Source organism: Globicephala melas, chromosome 10, assembly GCF_963455315.2.
Source record: "Globicephala melas chromosome 10, mGloMel1.2, whole genome shotgun sequence".
Classification (NCBI taxonomy): Eukaryota; Metazoa; Chordata; class Mammalia; order Artiodactyla; family Delphinidae; genus Globicephala; species Globicephala melas.
Genome location: NC_083323.1, coordinates 62,641,169 through 62,652,414, shown reverse-complemented (window position 1 = coordinate 62,652,414; position 11,246 = coordinate 62,641,169). Strand labels below are relative to the sequence as shown.

Genomic DNA, 11,246 nt, shown 5'->3' with positions numbered 1-11,246 from the left:
TACTGCAAAAAAACCCCAAAAAACAAGAGGGTAAGAGTCAGGAAAAATCTAGGACTTCAATTTGGACAATGAAAGAGACTGAAACGAAGAAACAAACTCCTGGTGGTGGTGAAGTTGGGAGAAGGTGGTGATGGGGGAGGGGATAAATGAATGATAGACTCATGACACTTTGAGGAAAAATATTTCCTAAAAAAAAGGAATTTAAGGTTACCTTCCAGGACAAGAAAACCAACCTTACATTCATTTTGAAAAAAAACTATTTACTTTTTTCCAAATATTATTCCAAATACATGTTTTATAGGCCACTATGGGTCATAAACATTCTATAAAAGAAAGCATTTTGATAGACATTGGAAATAATTTTAATAGAAGAAAAAGCTCATATTTATCTAGATGTAGCTATGTTACACAGGAAGATTTCAGTATCCAAAGTGCAAAGACAAAATGACTGTGGCTTTTCTTGCCACTCAAAATATTGACAATCCTCCCTTGTAGCCTACTCTTAATTGTTAGTTGAGTGCCAAACAGATGGTACACTGACTTTTAGAAGCAGGGCTTCTAAATGGACAAGGGGGTGGGGGGTGTCAAGCATCAGAATGAATTCAACTTAAGAACAAACTGGCTTTGACCCCAACCAAACCCAAAGTCCAGCCAGAGGCCCATTAGAAATAAATATAAATCGTAGTATCACTTTTACAAGGTTGTGCCACTTAACACTATTAAACCTAATCAATCCAAATTAAAGCTAAGCACACTCCCACTATTAGTTCAGTCCTCACCGTACCCCATTTCTATGAAGGCTCCGTGTTATAGCTCAGTTCATAATGGGGGAAGGGGAATTTCCAAGTTCTCGAAGGAGCCATCCTAAATCTTCTGTCAAAACCTTTCTTTACCCTGCCCTCCCACTCCCCACCCTGAGACAAGTCAATCTTACCAAAGAGGTAGGGCTTCTACCACTGTCTCATGGAAATTACACCAGAGAAAGGTCATTACATGAGAGAATTTGGCTTTAAGGCAAAGGGATGTACCCCCAGCCCCCAAAAGAATCACAACGAATTTCATATCCCACTTCTACCCCTGTAAAGATCTCCCATCTAAAAGCTCCCGATGACAGCACAAGGTGTTGATATTACATTACTTGAGGAGAAGGAGATATAAATAGTTTTCATAAAACCCCCATGCACAATTAAACTTGATTAAAAGCCTGGAGAATGCTAAAAGTAGTAATGAGTACAGGAGGCTGCAGAGCAGAGAGTACAGGTGTGCCCTTCCTTGTAGTCGGTAAACGCTGGCAAGTAACAGGAGACGTGACTTCACTTGAGCATTGGAGAAGCAAAAAAGTTGCCTTGTCGTCCTAGGTTGGTGGCAGACTTGCTTTTGCTCCCAAATCTAAAGAAAAAGAGAATGAACTGGAAAAGTATTCTATAAAAAATGATAAACAACTGTAACATTACTTGACATAATCAATTAAAGTAGGAAACCCTCAACAACTACTCTGTAAGCTATTCTTTGTCACCTGAGATGAGGGAGAGGAAACAGTAAAGACCTTCAGACCCTTTTTAAAAAGGGGCTTTTAAAGTCGAGCTGCTAGCTAAGATCTAATTCAATTTTTCTTTCAGTAAGCTTCAGCATGATGGGAAAGAAGTCTAAGGAAGCAGTCATTTTTTACTTCCTGAGCAGACCAATTTTGCATACCTGGGAGTGTTCTTGGTGAGGGTGGAGCGGACTCTCTGTGACAGGGAGCTGGATGAAGGAGTCTTGAGGAACTGATGCTCAGGAGTGGTCACAGGCCCCAGTAAACTCACTTCAATCAAAGGTAAGACATATTTTTAAAGGAAGGGAAAAAAGAAAGCACTCTTGCAGGCAGCCAGTATTAAGCTGAATATCCTGTGAAACACTTAAGAGCTAAGGTTAGAGACCTAGCAAAGTCCCAGAGGTCAGTTTTGTCATCATTTTATAACACACCAGTATATATATATATATATATATATATATATATATATATATATATATATATATATATATATTTTTTTTTTAATTTTATTTATTTATTTATGGCTGTGTTGCGTCTTCGTTTCTGTGCGAGGGCTTTTTCTAGTTGTGGTGAGCGGGGGCCACTCTTCATCGCGGTGCGCGGGCCTCTCACTATCGTGGCCTCTCTTGTTGCGGAGCACAGGCTCCAGACGCGCAGGCTCAGCAGTTGTGGCTCACGGGCCTAGTTGCTCCGCGGCATGTGGGATCTTCCCAGACCAGGGCTCGAACCCGTGTCCCCTGCATTGGCAAGCAGACTCTCAACCACTGCACCACCAGGGAAGCCCCAGTATATTTTTTGAACTATGCAAGCAACTGCTCAGTGAGTAGTTGACATTCATTTTCTGAGTTAAGCCATTCTCACACTCATTTTCTGAGTTAAGCCATTCTCAAACTCCAAACTTCACAAATCTAACATCATTTGATTTTTCCTATACTAGAAAAAACAATATGCTCCCTTAAAAAGGAACTTGCGGGGCTTCCCTGGTGGCGCAGTGGTTGAGAGTCCGCCTGCCGATGCAGGGGACACGGGTTCGTGCCCCGGTCCGGGAAGATGCCACATGCCGCAGAGCAGCTGGGCCCGTGAGCCATGGCCGTTGAGCCTGCGCGTCCGGAGCCTGTGCTCCGCAACGGGAGAGGTCACGACAGTGAGAGGCCCCCGTACCGCAAAAAAAAAAGGAATTTGCAATAATGAAAGAATAGGTCTCCGAAGCCAGTGAAGTTGGAATGAAACCAGCCTCATGTATTTTTGGTGGCAGTACAAACTGGCAAAAGCCTTTAAAAAATCAAGTTGGGGCTTCCCTGGTGGGACGGTGGTTAAGAATCCACCTGCCAGTGCAGGGGACACGGGTTCAAGCCCTGGTCCAGGAAGATCCCACATACCGCGGAGCAACTAAGCCCGTGAGCCACAACTACTAAAGCCTGTGCACCACAACTACTGAAGCCCATGCACCTAGAGCCCATGCTCCCCAACAAGAAAACCCATTGCAATGAGAAGCCCATGCACCGCAATGAAGAGTAGCCCACACTTGCCACAACTAAAGAAAGCCCGCGCGCAGCAACGAAGACCCAATGCAGTCATAAGTTAAATAAATAAATAAATAAATACATACATTTATTTTTAAAATCTATATTAAAGAAAGAAAGAAAGAAATCAAGTTGGTAAAACATACCAAGAAACAAAAATGTTTAAAACTTTTAATTCAGTAATTCCCACTCCTGGGAATTTATCATTAGGAAAAAAAAGGTACATACATATAATGTTGATGGCATCACTATATGTAATTATGAAAAGTTGAAAAACAACATCAATACCTAATAGAATATTTAAGCAAATTCTAGTTTACAACCATAAAAATGATAAATAAGATTATATAGTAACAGAGAAAGTTCTCACAAAATGCTAAGTAAAATAAGAAATAATTATATCTAACTTAGTCTATCTATATGTTTTAAAAATATCCATATGGGTAAAGAAAGGAGAATATGGAAAAGTGAAAAAAAAATAGGATGGAACTGTACAAATTTTTCTTTAACATTCTCAAAATTATTTTAATTTTATTGAAGAATATACATTTCAAACAGCTCTAGCAAAGGCAAGGAGAGGGCACCTGACCAAAAACCAGAGAGGGAGTCAGGCCCTTTAAAAAGCACACCTTAGGCCTTGCCTTACCTTTAACATCTGGGGTCTGTGGTGTTGAAAAGGCATTTGAGTTTTCGATGACATGCATGGGGTCAATGTTCTCTTGTTCCACCATCATGAACTGACTCCAGTATTCCAGGGGTAGTGAAAGCAGGCGCTCTACCACCTAAATGCCATCAAATATGTTAGCAAACTTCCAATGCTCAGGGCTTTTACCTCTCACCATTCTCTCCTGTTATGTTACCCAAGTTCACGTATATAGACATACATGCTTGCTTACCTTGGGTTGACGCTTGATGTCCTGTAACATTATCACTGGATCTGGATTGGGCACAGCATGGGCAACTATTGTAGGGCCAAAGACTTTAGCCAGATTGGCAACATCCATTTTAGTGCTTGGGCTCTGAGCCACTCTAAGTAAAAGAGCATTAAATTAGAAGACTTGTCCCTCTGCTTAAAAGCGGATCAAAATATAAGATCTATAGGAAAACAATTCAGCCCTCACATTCCCTCTCTAACACCCAACCCCATTCTCTTCCCCTTGGCAAAATTCCCTGACTCCCAGAGACAAATTTCTGCTCTACTCACCTCTGCAAGTGAATCATGAGGAAAGCTAATGTGTCTCTGTTGGCCTGGGGCAGTTCACCAACAGCCTGGTACATGGCAGCTATGCTGTTGTCCTCATCTGTGATTTCTATAAATGAAAAGAAAGTACCAAGAGGCCTAGACTTCTTTCCTTTGACAGCGGGCCTTCCAAGTTATCGATCACAAAGTCTCATCTATACAGTCAGCTTCTGAAACTTCTGATTAGGTTCATGACTGCACCAGACTCTAGTTTCATTAACAAGCAGGATATTGGCCAACAGCTCAATATTAGAAATCAGAACTCTTAAAAAACCAGCTCTTGCAGTTAGGGAAAGCAGCTGGAAACTCATGTTTCCAGGAATGCAGACATATAAGTGCAGTGACTACAATTATTAAGAAGGTATTCGTTCACAAAACATGTTAAGAGTCTACTATGTGCCAGGCACTGTTCTAAGTGCTCAGGATCAAGCAGAACTAAACGAAGGACCTTGCCTCATGCTACCGGAGGAGTCAGTCAAAAAGCAAATACCTATCAGACAGTGATACGTATAATAAACAGTAAGGCAGGCAAGAAACTAGAAAGTAATGGTAGCTGTTCTTTCTGACAAGGTGGTCAGGAAAGGTGTTTCTGAGGACAAGCTATCCAAAAAGAAACCTGAAAGGAAATAAAGGAGCAAATCACTCCAGGCTGAGACAACAAACATGATGGCCTCGATGGGAGTAAGCTTGGTTATGTTCTAAGAACTGCAAGAATTCCAGTGTAACTAGAAAAGAAGAAAGGAGGGGAAGGGTGTTGAAAGAAATGATGTTGCCAGGACCCAAATCATGTGGGGTCTTTGGGGCTTGTTAAGGACTGTGGATTTTATTCTGAGACTTTTGGGAAGACTTTGGAGAATACTGAGGACAGAAGGGACATTACCTAACTTAAATTTTAAAAGGACCACTCTAGCTTCTGTGTGAAGATTATACTGTAGAGGGCAAGAGTAGAAACAGGAAAACCAGTAGGTTCTTACATCACTCCAGGGTAAGAGAGGTCAAGATAATAATAGGAGTGACACAGTTTAAATTTAAGATATATTTACAGGGCCTTTGTTGACATGATTTGCCAATGGATTAGATGCTGGGCGTGAGGTAAAAAAATCAAAGATGACTCCAAGTTCAAAAGGACAACCTAAAACTTGACCAAAAACACAACACAAAGCAACAACAAAAAAACCTGTTAGGACCCTATACAGTTTAGATAGGAAGAGGATAGCCGTGGGGAACGTGGATAGAGTTATTCATCCATCAAAATATCTGAGCAACTGCTATGTTTCAGGCACGTACCAGGCAGGGGATAAAACAGAAAACAGGAAACAGAAAAGTCAAAAATTCCTGCCCCATGGGACTCACATTTAAGGGTTTTTTTTTTTGTTTTTTAAATTCATTTGGCTGCACTGGGTCTTAGCTGCGGCTGCTGGGTGCAGGATCTTTGTTGCGGCACGCGGAATCTTTTAGTTGCAGCATGTGGGGATCTAGTTCCCTGACCAGGGATCGAACCCAGGCCCCCTGCATTGGGAGTGAGGGATCTTAACCACTGGACCATCAGGGAAGTCCCACATTTAAGTATTAAGATCTGCCCTTACCTGCTGCTTCCATAAAGGTCTTGTTTAGCCGAAAGGTCAGAAGGGGTTCTTTGAGGTTTCGAAGGAAGTCTTTCAGGAGGCTACAGATAGCATGGATGTCATCCACTTTGCTGAGGAGGGGTACAGTTTTCACTCTGAGGAATTTCTCTTTCAGCTCTTTTACTGTCCGGTCACAGCCTGAGATCCGATACAGGCCTGTCTATTATCAAGATGACACTTTCAGTTAAAAACCTCTTAATTACTGACACAAGTAACAAATTCACCCTCTCCAAGGGTGGACTCTTACCTCGGTCAGCCCTCTCTGCTCAATCTCATTTACACAGTGGACAACAATTGAAGGGATCATTGGAGAAGTCTGGGACACATAATCTGCCAGCATTCCCTGAAAAAGGCGAGTTTAAAATTAGTATTTACACCACTTAGACCAGCAGATGAAGACCAATGGAAAGAGCCATCCCCAGACTAATATTCAGGCTGGGACATCATGTTTACTTTTAAATTCCTCTTCCCAAAGCATGTATTAAAACAAAGACTCAATTATTTTCCTACCTCCACACCAGGACTGATTTATGGTCACATATACCACACTCTTGCATGAACAAGTAATAAAAGACCACTAGCTACAACTCTGCCCCTGCTCCTCTTATAGTCAAGGGCATCAGAAAGAAAGCAATAATGAGATCACAGGTATGGAGTATAATATAAACTAATTTATTACTCTAAAAAAGAAAGCCTTTTCTATACTGTAATTATTCTTAGTAAGAAAAATTATTTAACACAACTAACTCACAGTTGATCATGACACAAACCTATCTGTAGGAGAGAACTCCATGGTTCTATATTAGAATACAGAAAATTTGTAAAAAATTACATGCATGGATAAGAACTCTTAAGATTAAAGAAAAGTAACCTTTGATTTGCTGGAGGCTGGGTAGCAGCATAGCCATTTTGTTTTGATTCTTGCTACTGTTGCTTATAACAATAATTTCTTAATGAATCAAACTTTAGAAATAATCTAAAGAGCATAGTATGGAATATCTCTAACATAAGAAAAAGAATAGTCAAAGATGAAATTACATGATGGCTGGGATTTGCTTCAAAATAATTCACTGAACAGGGTGAAGAGTAGATGGGGGTATTAATAAATCAAGACTGGACACGAATCAGTGATTGTGGAAGTTGAGTGATAGGAGCTAGGGTTAGTTATACTAACCTCTCTACTTTTGTATATGTTTGAAATTTTACAAAATCGGATGGGATGGGGAGGGGAAGGAGGAGGCAGAGAAAACGAAGCGGGGGAGGGAAGGGAGAAGGAAAATAGGATGAAAACAAGGAAAGGGAGGGAGAGAGAAAGGGGAAGGGAGGGAAGGAAAAGGAAGAGGAGTTTGGTTTAGAAAGGTTACTAAACAGACAGACAAACCCAAATAGGATTCTGCTGCAGGTTAACATTTTACAATTTCTATTCATTATTTGTGGGAAAAAATATATGTGGCATCATTAATTTTTGAAAAAAATGACCTAAAGCTTTTAAAAGCTAAAGAAGCCATAACACAATGATGGTTCCCACAGGTCATACATACTTCTCCGATCTTGACAGGTGTCCCTATCAGGGTAGGAATGCAGGGAAGGGGACAGCGGTCCCGACATTCTGGATGAGAGACCACACGACAGTCTCGACACTTCAGAGACAGCTTGCCAAACTTTATTCGCTTTCCACATGGTACACAAGATTCGGGTTTAATAACCTGAGGATGAAACAGGAAGTAGTATGAATTAGAAAATTATCATCATATCAACCGATGTTTATTAAGCACTTAGCATGTGCCAAACAACTTCCTCATCCCTTTACACATATTTACTTGTGTAATTCTCACAATAATCCTATAATTTTTTTAAGATAAGGAAACAGAAGCAAAAGGTGGCTAAGTAACTTGCATAAGGGCATCCAGCTGCAAGGGATCACTGTACAGTAGTGGAAAGAATTTGTTGGCAAGGAGTCAGAAAACCCCCATGTTAACTTTGCTACTTACTATCCTGTGGCTCAAACAAGTCAGTTAATTCCTCTGAGCCTCAGTCAGTTTGCTCGGGTTTTTATGAGTAAATCAAGTGGGACAAAGTTAAAACGTGCCATGTTCAAGCATGAAATGTAAATACATGTCACTAAAAAGCACAAACAACTGCTTCTGAAAAGTTGCTTTCTTTTAATTTAATATTACTCACAGAACGGAAAGATACACACCCTCTGTAACCCTGGAAAGTGGGATAAGAAGGAGGAAGGAAATTCGACATTTAACTTTACAACACTAAAGTATTTAAATTTGTTGCTAGTAAATATTACTCCCACAATTTAAAAAGTAGATGTGCCCAAGAGCAGCAGCAATCCCAGATTTACCGTCTTAGAGACAAAGTCATGCAGGCGCATCCCTCCATTGCTTTGTGGAGTGCTGGAGCCGTCTGTGTCGGTTTTTGGCTCCAGCTGCCTGCTGCTCAAGGTGGAGTCACTATTCCAAGGCTGTAAAGTACCTAGAAAGCAGGCAACTCTAAGCTTTGTGTCTTAGGTATTTTGTTCCTTCTGAATTTTTTTTTTCTTTTTGTTGCGCTGCATGGCTTGTGGCGTCTCAGTTGCCCGACCAGGGATTGAACCCGGGCCCTCAGCAGAAAGCGCAGAGTCCTAACCACTGGACCACCAGGGAATTCCCCCTTCTGGATTTTTAACCCCAATTTTAATATAACTGGTAGATAACCAGTAATCTGTAACAATAATCAGAAGTGAATACAATGGCTATGCAAAAAACTGTTTCCAGAGAAACAAGTTATATAGTGGTGTAGGCCAGGCTAGCAAGCCAAAGGCAGGGCATGACACAAACAGTGCTCTGGCCCTCAGTAAGCAACTACCCAAAACATCCAACCCCTGCCTCATGAGGGTTCTAAGAAACCAATTCTCCCCAGATTTTACCAGTTGTTTTACACAGGCAATTCAGCCACAAACCCAGCAGACCTGTTTTCCTTCGGCTCCTGGTCCAATATGGCACAGTCTCAATAGTGGACACAGCTTCAATGGGCCCGCCATCATTGGGAACAGTAACTGTAGTTTTTGCAACTATGGATTCATTTCCCTGAAACAAAGGTTGTAATGAGGGAAGGATAAATCTAATTTCCCCTCTACTATAGGTGTTTTGGAATAGTTAAAAAATTCCTGAGTCTCAGGAATTAGGTCAGGACTTAAGGACTTAGCTCAGGTCAGGACTTAAGCCCCCAGCCCCAAACACTCTTAAAGTTGAAATCTCATACTTTCAAATAGAAATACAGGTCAGGAACACACATACAAACAACTAAGAACCACACATAAAGCTGACAGCTGTTTACTACTCTATTCATATGGATGATAAGGATCCTATTACACAGAAAAACGCTCACTGAACATCTCTCTCAAAATAACACTGCAATGTTGACTTAGGATTTTTAATGCTTGGGGCCGCTAAACTTTGATGTGTTCAAGACCACAATTCTCTTGGCCTGGCTATTCTTTTATGTATTTATTTATTTATGGCTGTGCTGAGTCTTCGTTGCTGCGCACAAGCTTTCTCTAGTTGCAGAGAGCAAGGGCTACTCTTTGTCGCAGTGCGTGGGCTTCTCATTGTGGTAGCTTCTCTTGTTGCGAAGCATGGGCTCTAGGCGCGCAGGCTTCACTAGTTGTGGCACTCGGGCTCAGCAGTTGTGGCTCGCAGGCTCTAGAGCATAGGCTCAGTAGTTGTGGCACACGAGCTTAGCTGCTCTGCGGCATGTGGGATCTTCCCAGACTAGGGTTCGAACCCATGACCCAGGGTTCTTAACCACTGGGAGATTCTTAACCACTGTGCCACCAGGGAGGCCCTGGCCTGGCTATTCTTACCTGGTCTGCTGTGGAGCCAATGGAACGAGTTTTCTTTACAGGTCCGGGTGGACCATCAATGAACTGTCGGCTACTAGAGCGCTAGAGATGGGGCAAAAACCAAGAACTTTAGTGCCAAATAGAAGATCTGAAGCACAAAAGATAAAATTATTCCATTGGATAACTTGGATGCAAGTCCTAGGTACCAGGACTGTGCACTCTCTCACTGCCTATTTCCACATGAAGCTTAAGTTGTACCAACACAAAAATGCCCTCAGTGCCCTATAAGAAACAAGCAAGCTTTGGAAAAATTTAGATGACAGCACCAGAAAAAGTAGAGTGGAATCCTATCTAAGGACATGAAGTCTTTGGAAACATATTAAGGACCCTAAACAAGCACAAAGATAGATCTCTGTATATCCCATTATACACACATTTCATCTGAAACTTATATCAGAGCACAAAAGTCCTGCATAAAAATTCATATGACAACTCAAACAAACTTAAATATATCCTTTTACTCTCCATGAATGAACTGAGAGCAGCCCAGAAGAGTGAAACAGGATGGGATCCTGTCCTGAGTTAGGACATCAAGGAACATCAATTACTGCCCCTGCAACATGGATTCTCTTGTAATCTGTGTTTAACAACAGCTAGAGCAACATGTCAGGAATGCAGTACAATGGCAACATTTCTGGAGAAAAGTCTTTTATTGTTACTTTGTAAAACCAAACAAACAAACACAAAAAAACCCCAAAACTAAACAAAACCATACATACCCTCTTTTCTCTCTTCTTCAGTTTAAAAGTCTTGACCAAAGAAGAATCCCAATCCTGTTGACAATTAAACTGTATTAATTTCTTTCTTTGGTTAGTCCTCCCCTAAACCCTGTACAAATAAATTTACAGAGAATTTTAAAGGCCTCTTGAGTCAGAGTACCTAACTCACAATTTGGGGAGACAGAAAGGGAGGGTCTCAAATGTTATAGCTATAGAGCTGTAGTGAGTTAACATGCTTTCTTTCCAAAATTGAAGCTATTATAATAGAATCAGGAATCAATACCAAAGAGGCAAGAAAAGGTTAAAGAATCAACTTCTGTCGTGATTATCTTCGGTGCCCGGTCCTTTATTTCTGATTATTTTTGTAATTAGTTTTAGAACTTACAGAATGTTGGGCACTATACTGCTGGCGTTAGATGTGAGCCTTACTCTTAAGGGATTGCTATCGTCTAATCAGATGTTCTGTACAATGTAGCCACTTTAAAAGTTCTAATTTAGGTTTTACATCTCTCAATCATCCCTCCTCCTTGGGCCCTAAAAAAGACATTCATGTGGACACTGAAGAATTATTTGTCTTTCACTGTGGTCTAGTTCACTTTGCTCATTTTAACCATTTGCATTCATTTTTAGTAGCTACCTATGACCTCCTGATCCTGATCATCCCTGAAAACACAAAATCCAAAAACAGTCGTATATAGCTTAGCTAAATAAAT

The 11,246-nt window shown here is 41.0% G+C and overlaps 1 protein-coding gene across 10 annotated transcripts in view; it reads right to left on the bottom strand.

The window, feature by feature from the left end:
* Positions 1 to 305: 305 nt before the first annotated feature.
* Positions 306 to 11,246, bottom strand: part of RACGAP1 (Rac GTPase activating protein 1) — a 33,473-nt gene continuing 22,532 nt past the window's right edge. For all 10 annotated transcript variants that reach the window (XM_060305762.1, XM_060305759.1, XM_060305758.1 and 7 more), the window contains 12 exons: positions 10,534 to 10,587; positions 9,776 to 9,856; positions 8,882 to 8,999; positions 8,276 to 8,406; positions 7,464 to 7,628; positions 6,170 to 6,265; positions 5,884 to 6,082; positions 4,262 to 4,367; positions 3,954 to 4,086; positions 3,704 to 3,839; positions 1,696 to 1,804; positions 306 to 1,389 (listed from right to left, as the gene is read on the bottom strand). In XM_060305762.1, the coding sequence (XP_060161745.1) occupies positions 1,314 to 1,389; positions 1,696 to 1,804; positions 3,704 to 3,839; positions 3,954 to 4,086; positions 4,262 to 4,367; positions 5,884 to 6,082; positions 6,170 to 6,265; positions 7,464 to 7,628; positions 8,276 to 8,406; positions 8,882 to 8,999; positions 9,776 to 9,856; positions 10,534 to 10,587 (1,404 nt within the window). In that variant the 3' untranslated portion in view covers positions 306 to 1,313. The remainder of the gene's footprint in view (positions 1,390 to 1,695; positions 1,805 to 3,703; positions 3,840 to 3,953; positions 4,087 to 4,261; positions 4,368 to 5,883; positions 6,083 to 6,169; positions 6,266 to 7,463; positions 7,629 to 8,275; positions 8,407 to 8,881; positions 9,000 to 9,775; positions 9,857 to 10,533; positions 10,588 to 11,246) is intronic.